Source organism: Salmo salar, chromosome ssa20, assembly GCF_905237065.1.
Source record: "Salmo salar chromosome ssa20, Ssal_v3.1, whole genome shotgun sequence".
Taxonomy (NCBI): Eukaryota; Metazoa; Chordata; class Actinopteri; order Salmoniformes; family Salmonidae; genus Salmo; species Salmo salar.
Genome location: NC_059461.1, coordinates 57,062,243 through 57,081,400, shown reverse-complemented (window position 1 = coordinate 57,081,400; position 19,158 = coordinate 57,062,243). Strand labels below are relative to the sequence as shown.

At 44.1% G+C, this 19,158-nt stretch overlaps 1 protein-coding gene and 1 pseudogene across 1 annotated transcript; one reads left to right on the top strand and one right to left on the bottom strand.

The window, feature by feature from the left end:
- Positions 1-1,945: 1,945 nt before the first annotated feature.
- Positions 1,946-6,508, bottom strand: LOC106580908 (thiamine transporter 2). Its single transcript, XM_014162447.2, has 5 exons — positions 6,193-6,508; positions 3,931-4,744; positions 2,687-2,879; positions 2,404-2,545; positions 1,946-2,233 (listed from the first exon to the last, which is right to left on the bottom strand). The coding sequence occupies exons 1-5, from the start codon at positions 6,340-6,342 to the stop codon at positions 2,057-2,059; spliced, it is 1,476 nt and encodes a 491-aa protein (XP_014017922.1). The 5' UTR covers positions 6,343-6,508; the 3' UTR covers positions 1,946-2,056.
- A 51-nt stretch (positions 6,509-6,559) lies between these two features.
- On the top strand, positions 6,560-17,568 carry LOC106580909 (dynein assembly factor with WDR repeat domains 1-like; annotated as a pseudogene).
- Positions 17,569-19,158: the final 1,590 nt, after the last annotated feature.

Sequence of the window (19,158 nt, the reverse complement as noted above, 5' to 3'; positions counted from 1 at the left end):
GCAGAAAAAAAAGAGAACTCTCTCCATCCGGCAACACATAGGGTTGATGGTTTTACTGTCGCACCAGCATGTGAATAATTTTGGGGTGCAGACGCCACTCGTCGTCCCGATGACCCTCTCGGGACTGAGGTCTGCTCCTTCGTTGAGGTGGCCTGGAATGTGTAGTGATGTCAACAGGCGCAGGTGCTCGTGAGCCCACAACCACAGCGCCTCTGCCAAGAGGTGAAGCGCATTAGACCAAACTTCTCCCTGGTGGTTGATGTAGGCCACCGCAGTTCGATTGTCTGGCCAGACCAACACGTTGCAGTACCAGCTCCAGGAGGTTGATGTGACACTCCAATGGAGGCCACACATCTCCCACCGCCTGAGTCTGAGATGTCCTGCTCCATCCAGCCAGAGACGCGTCTGTATAGACTGGGATGTGCGAGGACACTCTGCCCATCGGGACGCCAATAGTTCAGAAGGTCTAAGAGAGTGGAGAACTACTAACAGATGACAACGATGACGCACAGGTCCTAGTTGTAGCTTGGTGAACCACTCCTGTAGCCTGCGCATGTGCCGGACCCCAGTGGGACCACAGTGTGGGCAGACTGCCTGAGCCCTAGAAGGGACAGTACTGAGTGCGCTGTCACCATGTGTCGGATGATACCGACTGAGGGCCAACAGAATCACAGATGTTCGAGGATCCGAATTTCGTGCCGTCATGTTCGCAGTGTAAAACTGGAGACCCAAATAAACAATCCGCTGTTCACAGTGAAACCCAGGTGTGTGAAATGCGTCACAAGCCAGGCCGTGTGTGCTATCGCCAGCTCTACTGACGGGGCGAGAACGAACAGGTCGTCCAAGTAGGTCAGAATCCTGAGTCCTTGGTGACGTAGAGGCTCTATAGCCACCTCCATTGATTTGAAATGGTACGAGGTGCTAGGTCATACCTAAAGGCACCCTTGTGTACTCATACGCTACTTCCCTGGAAGGCAAAGAGTAGAAACCTCCTGTGACACGGAAGCACCGGCACATAGAAGTGTGCTTCCTTCAGGTCGATGCTCATGCTGAAGTTTTTTGTGTCCATGCGTGAAAAGTCTGTTTGGCTACGCTCTTGTTCAGGACACGTAAATCCAAAATCAAATTAATGAGAAAGTTGGGCGATTAAAGCCCTTTTTTCCTCTGCTCTGGAGGAACTACTGTAATCGCCTCCTTTGCCAGGAGTTCTGCAATCTCTTTGTTCAGAGCTGCACCTTCTCTGGAGATGCCTTCACCGTTTCCACGATCACTGCAAAGGGTGGAGGGGTACGCCTCAACTTCCAACTAGCCAGGTGGGCAGAGTACTCAAAATAATGCTGTGAAAGCAGGACAGAGCGAAGCTGAGGAGACTGATAAAGTTGTAATGGCACGAATACACAATGAAGGAAATCGTTACACCCCTCTAAAGATAGTATAAGAGCATGAATACAATGCATTGAAATGTTTGTCCTGTAGCCTACTGTACCTGTTCCACCATCAGGTTTTTGTTTGGACCAGTCAGGTAAGGGTAGATGAAGGGTACAAGAGGTTTCACTGTACCGAAGAACCCATAAATGCACAGCAGAGTTGTGGGATAGCCCCATCCTGCCCTCCACCGCTTCACAGCCTCCATCCTCACAGATCCACAAACAGCGATAGCCACTATTATCAAACACACATGTTTTTATACTTTATACAAAAAGCAGGTTTATCGCTTTACCTGCTCAGGTTAGTCTGCTCTCACACACTTCCCTTAATCCAGCCTGAATCTAGTCCCCATATGGAAGTCACCTTGGTGTGTTTGTGTAATCACTGAGCTCAGTCTGTCAATCAACAACCTGCTCAATACATGTATGCAATCACAATAATTTAACATGGCCATGCCTATCAGTTGAAAACCCCTTATCTTTTGGATGACTTAAAGAGAAGTTGGACAAAACAATGCTTAGGCAACATTTTGTTTTATTTTTATTATAAATACAAGTATGTAACACCATGCCATTACATTTTAGGGTGAACCCCTGAAGACGCCTTGCCCCCCTCAGTCTCTGATAGACTACTGTCTGTGGTCAGAACAGAACCGGTCTGAGGAGGGCACCTCCACTTTGGGTTCTTCTTTCTGCTCCTGGTCCATTGCCTGTTTAGGTTGGCAGTGGTGTGCACAGGCTGTGTACATCCCTCGGATCAGGAAAAGCACAGATATTGCGGCATAGTAGCTGCCATAGATGATGAACTGGAGAAAGGGAAATTAAACTTTGGTTTTATTAGAGGGGTCAAGAACAGTAACAATGCAGTAATAATTTGCCACCAGGTGTCAATGTCTCTTCACTTTTGATAACTTGTGCAGTGATCAGTTAAAGGAATGGACAATGCCCTGTATAGCTCTGGATTGTGCAACCATACCTGTGTGATAATGTCTAACCCCAGTGCAGTTTCATCAACAACGATGGCTGTGAGAATGGTCTGCAGCAAGAGGGCGACAAAAGTGTTGACTCCGAACGTTAGAGCATAGCATGCCATGGAAAGGTTGGATGCAATCTGGAATCTGGAATGACAAAACAGATAACACTATGTACTGAATATTTTCATTGTGCATTTCTGATGAATGTCTATAGGATGCATGGAAGGTATATGAAATAAATATAGCAGAGCACAATGAAGTATGGCCTACAGAGTATTCACTTACGTAGTGATGGTGATCAGCAGCATGTAGGACGCCTTGAAGATGACATAGCCAGCATAGCTTGCCCAAATGTTGCTGGTGAGCCCAATCAGAAACACGGCCCCTGCCCCCACCGCAGAGAACACCCCCAGTGACAACTCCCCCCAGACATCCCAGGTCACCTTTACATGACCCACACAGAAGGCTGAGGCTGCACCTATAGAACAGGGATGGGACAACAGTGGATGATTTCCTTTTCGATCCTGAGTAAATACTTTTAAACTATTTAAATACTTGTAAACTGCATCCTTCCTCCCTTCTTTGAAGCAATCACTGATCCAACGCTGTTGGCTGGATTAAAACATAGGATTCAATACATGGCTTTCATCAATCAATCAATCAATCAAATGCATTTACAAAGCCCTTTTTACATCATCAATTGTCACGAAGTGCTTATACAGAAACCCAGCCTAAAACCCTCAAAGACCAAGCAATGCAGATGTAGAAGCATGGTGGCTGGGAAAAACTCCCAAGAAAGGCCGGAACCTAGGAAAAAACCTACAGAGGAACCAGGCTCTAGGGGTGGCCACTCACTCGTCTTCTGGCTGTGCCGGGTGGAGATTATAAGAGAACGATCCAGTCATATCAGATCAGTCATTACCCCAAGCAAGGATGGATGCTTTCAAATTGGAACAGGACCCTCATCGTATTCCTAAGGGGGAAGTGTTCCTACCATAATTTATCAGGACAGTATAACATCTCTATCCCTGAACACATAGGATAGAGGACAGGGCTTTGATTTAATTAAAGTGATACTTCAGGATATTGGCAGTGAGGCCCTTGATCTACTGCCAGAGTCCGATTGACTTGTTCCGATAAGTCACTATCTCTCAAACCCGAGCTATCAGCAATAATCAGAGAAATCGTTACCCAAGTTATCACCTTAATTGAAGCAATTACTCTTCTCTGCGTGCAGAGCCCAACTTGGACCAAAGCGAAGATGACCATGGAACTACTTTGCCTTAAGCCCATCGAAACAAATTACCCATTTAATCATGGACCACATATGAATCATATTGTGAGACCAACATTCAGCTGCGTTCTGGAATTTTATTAGTATATTTTTATTTAGTAATAAAATAAATATTAGCATTGCAACATTTTATCTGAATATAAAATTCACCAACCGGTAAACCCCAAAGCACAGCTACTCCACTGAACGCACACGCACACATGCACACACACACACAGTTCTGAGATTGTCTTACCTACTACTGCGCAGATGGCCTCGACCCCTCCATTGTAGACAGAGGAGGTGCTGGATGGCTCTATGTGGTCCCACATCAGCTGGATGTAGTTGAACACCTGGCCGTAGCCGGCCATGGCTAGAGCCCACCACAGAGACCAGTAGACCAGCTTCCTAGAGGAGTAGGACTCTCTGAAGCTGCTCAAGAGCAGCCTGCCAGCATAGACCACATGATGCAGGCTGCACCAGCCAGTACTATCCCCGGCACCCTGGGTCCTACCCGACCCAGCACCATCCTCCACCTCTGCATCCTGGGCCTCCTCCACTGCACTCACTTCCTCCTCCACCTGGTCCTTGGCGCTCAGGCCCAGGGCAGCCTTCTCCCCCCTGAAGAACATCCCCTGCTGGGGCATGGGTAGCCAGATGGAGATGAGGAACGCAATGCTGAGAATCCCCAGGGAGATAGCATTGAGGTAGAAGTAGTCCAGCCCTGCCAGGGAGACCAGCATCTGGCCTATGGTGGCCCCTAGGGTGGAGCCTGTCAGCATGGCACTGCGGAGGTAGCCGGTGGCCCGCTGGTACCTCTCCGGAGGGATCACGCTGTAGATGTAGGAGAAATAGGCCACCTCCGTGGAGGTCACTACGGCATAGTTGAACTGCAGGAAGGTCATGGCGGTCAGGCCGGGGGCGAAGCAGAGCAGGACATAGTTGGTGACCAGGAAGAGGCCCTGGACCATGATCACCGGCTTGTACCTCAGGAAGTCTGTCAGCAGGAAGACTGGGAAGAGGACGGCCAGGTAGGAGTACGTCCAGATGGGGAACAGGTAGTTGGTCACCTGAGGAGGCACAGGGATAGGAGGGATTCATTTATTACTAGATCTATTCAATATGCACAGGGATACTGAATAGTCCTACCTGTCGTCTATATGAAGCAAAAAAACAACATAGCCCACTGTATACAGTAACCTGACGATACACTGTATATACAAAAGTATGTGGACACCCACATGTGGACACCCAAATTAGTGGATTTGGCTATTTCAGCCACATCCATTGCTGATAGGTGTATACCATCGAACACACAGTCATGCAATCTCCATGGACAAACATTGGCAGTAGAATGGCCTTACTGAAGTGCTCAGTGACTTTCAACGTGGCACTATCATTGGATGTCACCTTTCCAACAAGTCAGCTCGTCAAATTTCTGCCCTGCTAGAGCTGCCCCGGTCACCTGTAAGTGCTGTTATTGTGAAATGTCTCGGAGCAGCAGCGGCTCAGCCGCGAGGTGGTAGGCCACACAAGCACACAGAATGGGACCGCCGGGTGCTGAAGCGTGTAGAGCGTAAAAATCGTCTGTCCTCGGTTGCAACACTTACTACTGAGTTCCGAACTGCCTCTAGAAGCAACGTCAGCACAATAACTGTTAGTCGGGAGCTTCATGAAATGGGTTTCCATGGCAGAGCAGCCGCACACAAGCCTAAGATCACCGTGCGCAATGCTAAGCATCGGCTGAAGCAGTGGAAACGCGTTCTCTGGAGTGATGAATCACACTTCACCATCTGGCAGTCCGACGGACACATTTAGGTTTGGAGGTTACCAGGAAAATGCTACCTGCCTGAATGCATAGTGCCAACTGTAAAGTTTGGTAGAGGAAGAATAATGGTCTGGGGCTGTTTTTCATGGTTTGGGCTAGGCCCCTTAGTTCCAGCGAAGGGAAATCTTAACTCTACAGCATACAATGACATTCTAGATGATTCTGTGCTTCCAACTTTGTGGCAACAGTTTGATAGAAGGCCCTTTCCTGTTTCAGCTTGGCAATACCACCGTGCACAAAGCAAGGTCCATAAAGAAATGGTTTGTCGAGATCGGTGTGACATGGTTTGTCGAGATCGGTGACCTCAACCCCATCAAACACCTTTGGGATGAATTGGAATCCCGATTGTGAGCCAGGCCTAATTGCCCAACATCAGTGCCCAACCTCACTAATGCTCTTGTGGCTGAATGGAAGCAAGTCCCTGCAGCAATGTTCCAACATCTAGAGGAATGCCTTCCCAGAAGAGTGGAGGCTGTTATAGCAGCAAAGGGGGGACCAACTCCATATTAATACCCATGATTTTGGAATGAGATGTTCGACGAGTAGGTGTCCACATACTTTTGGTAATGTAGTGTATTTCATTCTATCGTTATAGTGTGCATCATTTACTTTCTTATCACAAACTTGTTAACAAATCCATTCAAAACTGTTCATGTGTAGCATACAGCTCTCTGCTGCTGGTTACTTTACCACTTCCTCTGAGATGTTCTTGTATGGTCCAATAAGGTAGGGTGTTAGGAAGGGCTCAGCTGGTCTGCAGTTGGCAAAGAACCCATAGAGCGACAAAACGGCTGTGGGAAACACCCAGTCAGTGGACTTCAGCTTGGCCCAGGAACCCATCCTGGTAGGCTACCCCTTATGTCCCCCTCACACGCACTACTTCTGGGTCTGAGTCCTGTGTACCACTGAGATCTGTTGGCAGTAGGCAGCAGTAGGTCACTTGGCCAAGTCCTTGTCGGGGAAATGTATGAATTTACTCTGTCTATGAACTACATGTGCATAACTGAGAAGGCAAGTTTATATGAGGGAGACTTTGAGCTATTGGGAAATAGTCCCACTGATGGTAAAATGAAAGCTTTTGTCAGCCTCAGTTATCATGACACTGAGTTTACCACGTTTTTCTCGTCTCTATTGTTGACTTTATGTACATGTTTTGTGCACAGTTATGGAACAAGTTCTGTCTTTTTTGAACAAGTTAGTTGTGGGTGAGTTGGGTGTTTCAGTCCATCTGCACATGCATCCTGGCCGAGCTCCAACTAGTCTGTCGCCATAACAATGCTTTGTTTACAAGGGATTTCTGCTGGAGGAGCGAAATTAAACTCAAACGATTCTTTCTCAGATATTATCCACCAGGTAATGAATATGTTGTTGATGATGCTAAAATACTTGATAATTAAGATACTAATGAATGTTTGGACAAGTACATAGCTAATTATTTGTACCATTTTGTGCAACTACACAGACACTTTAACAGTAGTGCTGTTCTGACCTAGAGCTAACTGGCTAGGCTAGCCCAGAGCCATAACCTTAGGTCTCTGTGCTAGCCAGACCAGTTAGCTGTAACAGCAATTTAATGCATGGCACACAAGTTGAAGTTACAAGTAGGCCTAAAGCAACTTGTATCTCACAATTGGTCTGGTTTCGAATATTGAATTGATGCCTTTCGTTCACAGGTATCATCCTGGAATATGAAAAAGGAGGAGCTCTGATGACTAAATCCATTGATTTGTTGGATTTGTCTCCAGTGTGAGTACACAATAGTACAATTCATGTTATGAATAAGATGCTGTATTAGTGATCATGCCAACTTTTGAAGAAAGCTTGGAGTGAGATTTGCTATGTGAATTTAATTGCCCTCTGGCACAACTCCTAGAGTGGGGACTGGGGGTCCTCCCTCAGGAAAATTGTACTGTTTCATGGCTAATTTCCTGCAATTCTACGTATTTTGACATAGCTTAGGCCTATGACCAAATAAAAAAATAAAAAACACAGGTCAGCTGTATTCAGAATGTTTTGAACATTACTTGAACACTCAAAATTTGACGACTTTGTGGGGGATGACATTTTTTAGGTGGTTTGACACTTCATTAATTCAGACAGCAATGAAATGAGATAGAAACAGTGGGACGGTTGGAAGCACGGATTGATCCCTGTTCTCAGGTAGAAAGTTGCCGGGGAGTGTTACCACTAGGGCTGTTATGGTGATCGTATTACCACCACACCGGCAGTCACGAGTCATGACGGCAGCCAAATTCCATGTGACCGTTTTGTCATGGTAATAGGCTTCTCCAATCTCTGATGCTGCTGATGGTCATTAGTAGCCTACCAAACTTGCTAACTGTCTGGTACTCAGCAATCTATTGTCCCTCTAATCACTATGACTTCAATGCAAATGTTATCGAAAATCTAATCACATTTCATGAGAGCCCATGAGCTCATGTTGCGCAACAATTCTAGGCTATGAATTTGAGTTAGAAAACAGAGTTTCTCAACTTTCCTAACATTAAGCACATTGCTTCTCTTTACAACAGTAGTATAGCCTGCCTGGCTGGCATGAAAATTAAACTGGAAAATGTTTCCTCCATTCACAGGAGGTTGGTGGCACCTTAATTTGGGAGGACGGGCTCGTGGTAATGGCTGGAGCGGTATGAGGGGAATGGTATCAAATACATCAAACACATGGTTTGATGCCCTTCCATTTGCTCCATTCCAGTCATTATTATGAGCTCCCCGCAGCAGCCTCCACTGCCTCCATTCGCTATTTAAGTGCATAGATGACATTTTTTCCCCCTACCCCTGTTATGAGACAGGTGCATGACAATCGTCCATTCTAAATCAAAACAAATGTCACACTTATATTATTTAGTATATGCAGGGTTGGGTAGGTTACTTTCTAAATGTAATCTGTTACAGTTGCAAGATACCTGTCCAAAATTGTAATCAGTAATGTAACTTTTGGATTACCCAAACTCAGTACCGTAATCTGATTACATTCTGTTACTTTTAGATTACTTTCCCCTTAACAGGTATTAGAAGAAGACAAAAATGTATGTTACCAATTGAACAACATCTATTGCAGGATAAATCAATGTTCAAGTTTATATAGCTGGCCATATATGTATGTTAAATTTTACTTTATGGGTTGGTTATGTAGGCTTCTTCTAACCCATCACTTTCTACTACATATAATAATACAATTAAATTATATCTGTACATTAAAAACCAAAGTCTATCAGAATTCCAATCATTCCAATAAATGTTATACACCTTGATCTTCAAGAATAGGACTTGGAAATATGGAAGTATAGATTAGCCAAATTGTTTTAGCTGAGCATGGCCCCAAAACTAAGGACTTATTTGCACTGTGTATATAATGTATAGGTCCAAAAATAGATGTAGCAACTACAAATTGCCCCTTTAAGTCTATCAAAAGTTTGTAAGTTTGAGCATGGGTCCATTAGACCTATGGATTTATTTATTTTATCAGCATGAATTAGATTGAGCAATAAAAGCCCCACTTCTATTCCACAGGCTTGGATCCGCACTCTGCAGCTGTTGCAAGAGCACATTTTTCACTTGCTGTCAACTGGTTTCAAAAACAATGATTGATAGGCAGCTTAAACTTATTGAATTCAACCATTATTGGGTTCAAATACACATTTAGATTTGTGAACAGCTATTCACAACAACCACAATCCGTAAGGAGCAAATAGCTAAATGAGAGAGCAGCAGCGTGATTCACATCAACGTGCTAATATTATGTAGATATCAATAATAAGTGATATCTGTATCGCCGAAGACTACACCACTACTGTCATTCTTACCTCCAAGCGTTTATTCAAGTTGGATAATCATTGGATGCCGACAGTGTTGGGGTTCGTTTCCTCATTCCTTGTCAATCATTGACTCATTGGTGAAATTAGCATTATGACAACAATATCTTTAATTAAATCATTAAAAAACTTTTATTAATGCAATTGCAGACAGAAGTTGACAACAGGAACATAACGCATGTTTCCGAGTAAGTTCTGCAAAATATAAAAGGTCCCAAGTTATTTTATTAAACCTGAAGTCCAGCCCTTGTGATGTCACTGCATACGTCATTACCTTCTACTCTTCAGACCAAGACCCTGCATACACTGCTATAGAAACTTGCAAGAGAGATAAAATAGTTCCGGTGTTTTCTAAGGCCTAGGCAATAAATGTCCACTCTCCAAAGTTGATGTATTGTGGAACGTCTGACTAGTCTCTTATTTCCTACACTCCCCTGCAGAGTTCTGTCTCAGTCACACATTTCTCAGAGGGTCTCTTTATAAGAGGCAGAGAGACGAGAAAACAACTGTGGAACAATACTAAACATCTATAATGAATATATACATTGTTACAGTGAGGGAAAAACGTATTTGATCCCCTGCTGATTTTGTATGTGTGCCCACTGACAAAGAAATGATCAGTCTATAATTTTAAAGGTAGGTTTATTTGAACAGTGAGAGACAGAATAACACCAAAAAAATCCAGAAAAACGCATGTCAAAAATGTTATAAATTGATTTGCATTTTAATGAGGGAAATAAGTATTTGACCCGTCTGCAAAACATGACTTAGTACTTGTTGGCAAAACCCTTGTTGGCAATCACAGAGGTCAGATGTTTCTTGTAGTTGGCCACCAGGTTTGCACTCATCTCAGGAGGGATTTTGTCCCACTCCTCTTTGCAGATCTTCTCCAAGTCATTAAGGTTTTGAGGCTGACGTTTGGCAAAAAGAAAGACCCGATCACATGACGGGCATTGGCTAATGAGAATTGGGGTATGTGAGTGAGAGGTGCTTTGGATCAAGCAACCGGGAGAAGGGAATTATAATTATTATATTCAGCTCAAGGGCGCAACGGCCACTGGCCGCAAAGGAATTGATTTTTTTAGGGGGCAAAGGGCTTGTGTTCCTAGCTCCAACAGTGCAGTATTATCTAACAATTCACAACAATGCACACAAATCTAAAGGTAAAATAATGGAATTAAAAAATATAGAAATATTAGGATGTGCAATGTCAGAGTGGCATTGACTGAAATACAGTAGAATAGAGTACAGTATATACATATGAAATGAGTAAAGCATTATGCAATCATTATTAAAGTGACTAGTGTTCCATTATTAAAGTGACCAGAGATTCCATGTCTTTGTATATGGGGCAGCAGCCTCTAAGGTGCAGAGTTGAGTAAACGGGTGGTAGCCGGCTAGTGATGACTATTTAACAGTCTGAGGGCCTTGAAATAGAAGCTATTTTTCAGGCTCTCGGTCCCAGCTTTGATACACCTATACTGACCTTGCCTTCTGGATGGTTGTGGGGTGAACAGGTCGTGGCTTGGGTGGTTGATGTCCATGATGATCTTTTTGGCCTTCCAGTGACAATGGGTGTTGTAGGTGTCCTGGAGGGTAGGCGCTGTGCCCCTGGTGATAGGTTGGGCAGACCGCACCACCCTCTGGAGAGCCCTGCGGTTGCGGGCGTTGTGGTTGCGGGTGGTGCAATTGCCGTACCAGGCGGTGATACATCCCGACTGGATGCTCTCAATTGTGCATCTGTAAAACTTTTTGAGGGTCTTAGGGGCCAAGCCAAATTTCTTCAGCCTCCTGAGGTTGAAGACGTGCTATTGCGTCTTCTTCACCACACTGTCTGTGTGGGTGGACCCTTTCAGATTGTCAGTGATGTGTACACCGAGGAACTTGAAGCAATAGTGTTCTTGCTGACATGCACAGTAATTACCCTATATTTTAGCCCATTGTTAAGAATGATAATTGTTCCACTGATCAGACTAAATAAAGTAAATAGATAATAAAATCTCCTGAAGACAAGGTGACATAAAGCTGTTCCTACACCCTAACCAAATTATTTGTATATTTATTTTTCCACTCTAGAATCAAACATGCCTTTTTGGTTCACAATCTGTTTGACAAAATCATTTTTACAGTTACAAAAGGTCACCCTACCAAACTTTCCTGCTAAAACATACTGTATGTCTGTCTGTCTGCTGCCTTTTTGTTGTCACATCCTAAATGCCAAATACCAAACAAGGGGACTAATGCAAGTATGGATTAGATCGATTTTAGTACATACTGTCAAAAGGCTGCATTCTGCAATAGATTAATGGACGGGTGTAACAGCAACCACATTTTGTTGACAGCATTTTACATAAAACAGTGTTCCCATGCTTCTCTTTTTACAGTTTTATAAACTCAGCGGAGAACGTTCTCTTTCTCCATTCAGCTCCACTCCAATCTTGAGGGGCGTTTCTTTAAAACATGCATCCAATCCCCTTGATCCCTCACATAACTAGACCAATCATACACTTCAATGTGACGCGGTTCACAGTACTGGGGCAAGACAGGGCAATGATAGAGGTTCCGCTCATGATGTTAAATTGTAGGCGCTGATGCTCCGATTTCAAAACGATTTGGAGCACAGTTGAAAAGTTAATGCGATGACTATACAATAGACTAATTAGAAAAATAAAAAAAGTAATGTTCAATGCATGAGATATAAGAAGAGGGTCAAATGCGTGTCTCACGGCCAATGCGTTAGAGTTGACAGCTCTGTATGTATGCAGTTTATTATACTAGTGCTAGTGTAGTATGATGATGATGATGATGATACAGGTAGAAAAACACACCCACTAGTTCTTCACAACTTCGTCACTGATCCTGCAATACAGTATGACGTCTATTCCCCTATTTTCAATGACCATGATGCATCACTCTGACACATATTTATCCATACAGGACAGACACCAAGGAGTTAATATCTGAGATCAGGAAATCGGAGCCGCTGATCACAGTATCACGCATCGAACAAGTCAAACTCTTGATCCTCAGACTGCAGGAGAAACTGGGTCAGCAGGACAACCGCAGGTTCTACCTCTTCAAGGTCAAATACAGTTTCCATCATTTTGAGCTACATATTTATTTCCATTAGGCTCTTTTCTTAATGATAATGTCATTGCCTGCCACATTATCATCCAAGTGCACACTGGGAAAACGGTGAAGAATTTGGGTGCAGCCATAGACAGCCATTAACTGGTATGACCACACTGCCAGTGAAATGGGTGTAAACAGTACAGCCATCCTGTAATTCCTCATTTGAACCCTAGATGGCAGCAGGGGGTGGGAATTGTAGAATTCAGGACTCTTCCTCGGCACATTAAAGCCAGATGTATTATGTATGGGTATTACATGGTCAAACGTATAGATGTAAACTGGATTAATGCAGTCAAGTAAACCGCCTCGGCGTAAAAAGAAATGTCCTCCTCCCTTCTCCCTTGCAGGCGCTGCAGTCACATGTATTGTGTGACTGAAGTTCTATAACTGGGAGCTATGACAGGACATGTAAAATAAGGGACACGGCGTCAGGCGAGGAGCTGCACACACTGGAGGGCCACAGGTACGTGGTGTACGGCATTGCCTTCAACAACCCCTAGGGGTAACCACCTTCCTGTTACTCTACCCCAGGTATAAAAACACCAGGACCTGTATTCATAAAGCGTCTCAGAGTAGAAGTGCTGATCTAGGATCAGGTCCCCCCCTGTCCATATAACCTGATTCATTATGATCTAAAATGCTAAACTGATCCTAGATCAGTACTCCGACTGAGACTCTAAGGTCCCAGAGAGCCTTATGCCTATCCTATATTCCTCCATTGGGAAAGAGTTGTTGGTGGTCAAAATAAAGTATTTTTCCTATCTCAAATCTTACCTTCATTTCTTCTCTTTAATCCAGGGACAAGATTGCCACTGGGTCCTTTGATAAGACCTGCAGGATGTGGAGTGCCGAGACAGGCAAATGTTTCCACACCTTCCGAGGAGACACTGTGGAAATAGTAGGAGTGACTTTCTAATCTAAAGATTGGACTTTCTGAGAGATTGGACTTGTCTTTCAGTATAAATAGGATTGCAGTGAGCTTCGAATCAGATTTTTTATGTGAATGGCAGCTAACACAGTTTTCGGTGCCGACCATGTATGTTTGGCGTTTAAACAACCTTGGTGGCCACGGGTAGCATGGACACTACGGCCAAGCTATGGGACGTCCAGACTGGAGAGGAGGTAGCTACACTGACAGATATTAGCTCTCTCTCTCTCTCTCTCTCTCACTTTCTCTCACACTCTCTCACTCACTTTCTCTTCTCTCCTTTCCTCTCATCACCACACAATCTCACAATCAGCCAAGTCCACATCCATTCATTAATGACTTAATTCAGTCATTGATATGCATTCATCTATTAATTTTTTTATATGATCATTCATGTGCTGGTCCAGCAGTCACCCTGCTTACTGCGTTCTATTCTCCCATCATATGTGTGTATGAAGCTGTGACTGTAATGCATTCATTAGGTAATCTATCTATCTACATACTCAACTACAGGACATGCAGCAGTTTCCTGCTGCACGTGGGCAAACTGTGTGGCTATGTGTTCCAGAGAGGGGATTCTGTGTGCTCCTCTCTATGCCTCCTCTCTACCTCTTCTCTACATCTCCTACTTCAATTATTCCTACATTAGTCATGCTGGTGAATATGGTGACTCGAGCACAAAAAGGAAAATGTCTTCCTCGAACTGAATTGGATGAAATTGTGCAATTTAGCTTTTTCAAAGGAGAAAGAATAGCTCATTTATTTGACTGTTCTTTTGAGAACTCTGCAAGTGTAACGAATTGAATTCTCTTCTCTCTTCACCTCCTTCTCCCCCTCCCCTTCTCTCTCCTTCCTCTCTCAGGGCCACTCAGCAGAGATCATCTCCTTGTCGTTTAACACAGTGGGTGACCAGCTAGTCACTGGCTCCTTTGACCACACTGTTTCTCTGTGGGATGTTCCATCTGGGAGGTGAGAGCCCAAGTGTTTGTGTGTGTTTTTGCGTGCCCAGCAATGTGTGTGTGTTTGCGTGTCCATCCATGTGTGTGTGTTTACGTGACCATCCATGTGTGTTTGTGTGTCCATCCATGTGCTTGTGTGTGTGTGTGTCTGTGTGTTTTTTACGTGTCCATCCATGTGTGTCGTACAATCAAATCACACCAAATTGTATTTGTCACATGCGCCGAATACAACAGGTGTAGACCTTACCGTGAAATGCTTACTTACAAGCCCTTAACCAACAATCCAGTTTTAAGAAATAGAGTTAATCAAATATTTACTAAATTAACAAAAGTTTAAAAAATATAATCAATCACGAGGTAACGCAAGACATTTACATAACAATGACGAGGCTATATACAGGGGGTACCGGTACCGACTCAATGTGCATAGATACATGCATAGATAATGCATAGATAATGCATACATGCATAGATAATAAACAGTGAGTAGCCGCAGTGTAAAAACAGGGGGGGGGGGGGGTTCATTGTAAATAGTCTGGGTGGCAATTTGATTAGTTTAGTTGCTCAGCAGTCTTATGGCTTGTGGTTAGAAGCTGTTAAGGTGCCTTTTGGTCCTTGACTTGCCGCTCCAGTACCACTTGCCGTGCAGAGGCAGAGAGAACAGTCTATGATTTGGGTGACTGGAGTCTTTGACAATTTTTTGGGCCTTCCTCTGACACCTTCTAGTATAGAGGTCCTGGATGTCAGGAAGCTTGGCCCCAGTGATGTACTGGGCTGTACGCACTACCCTCTGTAACGCCTTCCAGTCAGATGCTGATCAGTTGCCATGCCAGGCGGTAATGCAACCGGACAGGATGCTCTCGATGGTGCAGCTGTAGAACTTTTTGAGGATCTGGGGACCCATGCCAAATCTTTTCAGTCTCCTGAGGGGGAAAAGGTGTTGTAGTGCCCTCTTCACAACTGTCTTGGTTTTTGGACCATGATAGTTTGTTGGTGATGTGGACACCAAGGAACTTGAAACTCTCGACTCACTCCACTTCAGTCCCGTCGATGTTAATGTAGTCCACAATCATCTCCTTTGTCTTGCTCACAAATGAGAGAGAGGTTGTTATCCTGGCACCACACTGCCAGGTCTCTGACCTCCTCCCTATAGGCTGTCTCATCATTGTCAGTGATCAGGCCTACCACTGTTGTGTCATCAGCAAATGTAATAATGGTGTTGGAGTCATGTTTGGCCACGCAGTCGTGGGTGAACAGGGAGTATAGGAGGGGACTAAGCACGCACCCCTGAGGGGTCAGATGTGTTGTTGCCTACCGTTACCACCTGGGGGCAGCCCATCAAGAAGTCCAGGATCCAGTTGCAGAGGGAAGTGTTTAGTCCCAGGGTCCTTAGCTTAGTGATGAGCTTTGTGGGCGCTATGGTGTTGAACGCTAAGCTGTAGTCAATGAACAGCATTCTCACATAGGTGTTCCTTTTGTCCAGGTGGGAAAGGGCAGTGTGGAGTTTGCGTGTCCATCCGTGTGTGTGTGTGTGTGTGTGTGTGTGTGTGTGTGTGTGTTTGCATGTCCATCCATGTGTTTGTGTCATTGTCTAACCACCATTACCGCCCTACTCTCATTCTACCAGGCGTGTCCACACACTGATAGGTCACAGAGGGGAGACCAGCAGTGTTCAGTTTGACTGGGACTGCTCCCTTCTCATCACCGGCTCCATGGATAAAAGCAGTAGGGTGAGCTCTCATCCTCTCTCACATCCTCTCTCTCTTTCTCTCTCTTTCTCTAGTAGAGTCTCCTATCACTTAAGCTCTGCATCATTTAAAAAGGAAATTGAAATCCTTGAATCATTCCAAGATGAGTCACGTTTTCTGGGTAGTTGTGTGAATTATTCACATGGCTGCATTCTTGAAGAGGAGATTGTGAAGAGGGGAAAACACAACCATTGTGTTGTTAGAGCGCTAACCAAGCTGGTTGTTTTTGTTAAAGGTTTTTAAAAATAGATTCATTAACATTTGACATTTTGCCATTGTGTGTGTTTGTACGTGTGTCTGTGTGTGTTTGTGAATGCGTATGTGCGCGCGTGTGTGTGCTTATGTGTTTGCACGTGTGTGTTTGTGTCCTTACAGTATGTGTTTGTGAACCGAAATGTGTATGTGTGTCTCCGCTTCCCCAGGTGTGGGAGGCAGTGAGTGGGAAGTGAATGGCCACACTAGCAGCCATGAAGACGTGGTGCTGGATGTGTGTTTCGACTACACCGGTCAACTCATAGCCACCGCCTCGGCTGACGGTATGACCACAGAGATACAGTATATCACACTAATGGTGTTCTAATTAATTATGGGGTACCTCTACTTCTGCTTTTTCCATGACTGTCAATACAAAGTTCCTGGATTGAACAATGTCCCAGGCACTGAACAATTATATCCGTTCTGTACCCAGCCCAGCCACCCCCATTTCACACTATCATGCCAACCCAGATCATACTGTGGTGGCTTGAAAATGTATTTTTCACATTGTCCTTTCCAGCACAGTTCCGGCAACTATGGTGTATGACTAACCAGGCCAGCTCAATTGAATTTCTTTTATTTTAAGGTTAAACTTCATCTTCGCTCAAGCAATACCACCGGATGTTTTGAGAAATCAATATTTCCCCCTGACTCTTAGGCACAGCGAGAGTGTACAGCGCTGCCAGCTACCAGTGCATCTCCAGACTGGAGGGCCACGAGGGAGAGATACCCAAGGTGAGTCACTGAGACAGGTAATGGTTCAAACAGGATCCAAAATGGCCCATCTCTCTCTCTGTCTCTTTGTCTGCCTCGGAGCATCTGTCAGACTCACAAGGGTACAGGACTGGACAGGAGGGATGAGGACGGCAGTCCGCTTGCCGGGGGGGATGTTTCTACCTCCTGTTACTGATTCTTGTGTCAGTTTCTAGGTCAACCACATCTTGACGATGACATGGAGAGACGTGACCCTGAAGGTGTGTGTCCCTCAGGCCAGAGCGTTCCAGAAACATCCGGGCACGTCTGAACTGCTCTACATACAGGCTGATTCCTGGTCTACCTGTGACTCCCTCTTCCCCCGGTAGTCTCATTTGATTGGCACTTTTCATTTGCTCTTGTCTCAGTTCCCTATAGAGTCATACCTTAACCTCTTGGGGCTAGGTGGGACGCTAGCGTGCCACCTGTGGTGCACTCCATCAACAGCAGGTGCATTTCAAGAGCGGCAAATTTGAATCCAAATAAATGTCAAAATTCAAATTTTTCAAAAATACAACTATGTTACACCATTTGAAAGATAAACATCTCCTTAATCTAACCACGTTTTACGATTTCAAAAAGGTTTTACGGCGAAAGCATAAATTTAGAGTATGTTAGGACAGTACATTTACAAGAGTTGTGTGTAATGTTTTGTCAAGTCAAAGACAGGGTCACCAAAACCATAAAACCAGCTAAAATGATACACTAACCTTTTACAATCTCCATCAGATGACACTCCTAGGACATTATGTTAGACAATGCATGCATTTTTAGTTCTATCAAGTTCATATTTATATACAAAAACAGCGTTTTACTATGGCATTGATGTTGAGGAAATCGTTTCCCTCCAATAACCGGCAGTCAAGTCAGCGTCACAAATTAAATAATTAAAATTAGAAAACATTGGTAAAATATTATATTGTCATTTAAAGAATTATAGATTTACATCTTTTGAACGCAATCAACTTGCCAGATTTAAAAATAACCTTACTGGGAAATCACACTTTGCAATAATCTGAGCACTGTGCCCAGAAAAATACGCGTTGCGATACAGACTAGACGTCATGTTGGGGAGATCTAAAATCGAAAATACTATGTAAATAATCCATTACCTTTGATTCTCTTCATCAGATGTCACTTCCAGGTATCACAGGTCCATAACGAATGTAGTTTTGTTCAAAAAAGCTCATCATTTATGTCCAAAAATCTCCGTCTCGTTAGCACATGATGTAAGCCAGCCGGACTTCTCGTCATGAACGAGGGGAAAAAATATATTTCCGTTCGTTCAAACATGTCAAACGTTGTATAGCATAAATCATTAGGGCCTTTTTTAACCAGAACATGAATAATATTCAAGGTGGACGAATGCATAGCCTTTTATAACGTATTGGAACGAGGGTACCCAACATGAAGTAGCGCGCCAGGTGTCTAATGGGACATCACCGTTCCATGGCTCTTGTTCGGTCAGATCTCCCTCCAGAAGACTCAAAACACTTTGTAAAGGCTGGTGACATCTAGTGGAAGCAATAGGAAGTGCCAAAATATTCCTAAACCCCTGTGTTTTTCAATGGGATAGGTTTAAAATCAATACAACACATCAGGTATCCACTTCCTGTCAGAAAATGTCTCAGGGTTTTGCCTGCCAAATGAGTTCTGTTATACTCACAGACACCATTCAAACAGTTTTGGAAACTTTAGAGTGTTTTCTATCCATATATAATAAGTATATGCATATTCTAGTTACTGGGTAGGATTAGTAACCAGATTAAATCGGGTACATTTTTTTTATCCAGACGTGCAAATGCTGCCCCCTAGACCCAACAGGTTAAGCCCTTTAATGTCACACCTTGGATGTTTTATTAACCAAACACCATGATACAGTCTGCCCCTGCTCAGTGTGTAACTGCGTTAGCCACGGCTGTATAGAACCACATGTGACCTGGGCCTGTGTTGTAGGTGACCCAGCTGTAACCTGAATGTGTGTGTGATTTTATCAGGCTCTGCCATTTGACAGTTCTGCCAGTGTACGTTTGCGTATGTGCATATTT

Excerpts from the sequence above, each read along its gene's own strand:
- LOC106580908 (XM_014162447.2), bottom strand. The coding sequence starts at position 6,342 with ATGGGTTCCTGGGCCAAGCTGAAGTCCACTGACTGGGTGTTTCCCACA. Across the intron at positions 4,745-6,192 it reads AGAACATCTCAGAGGAAGTG|GTGACCAACTACCTGTTCCC; the intron begins GTAAAGTAACCA and ends GTGCCTCCTCAG. Across the intron at positions 2,880-3,930 it reads GGCCATCTGCGCAGTAGTAG|GTGCAGCCTCAGCCTTCTGT; the intron begins GTAAGACAATCT and ends CCTGTTCTATAG.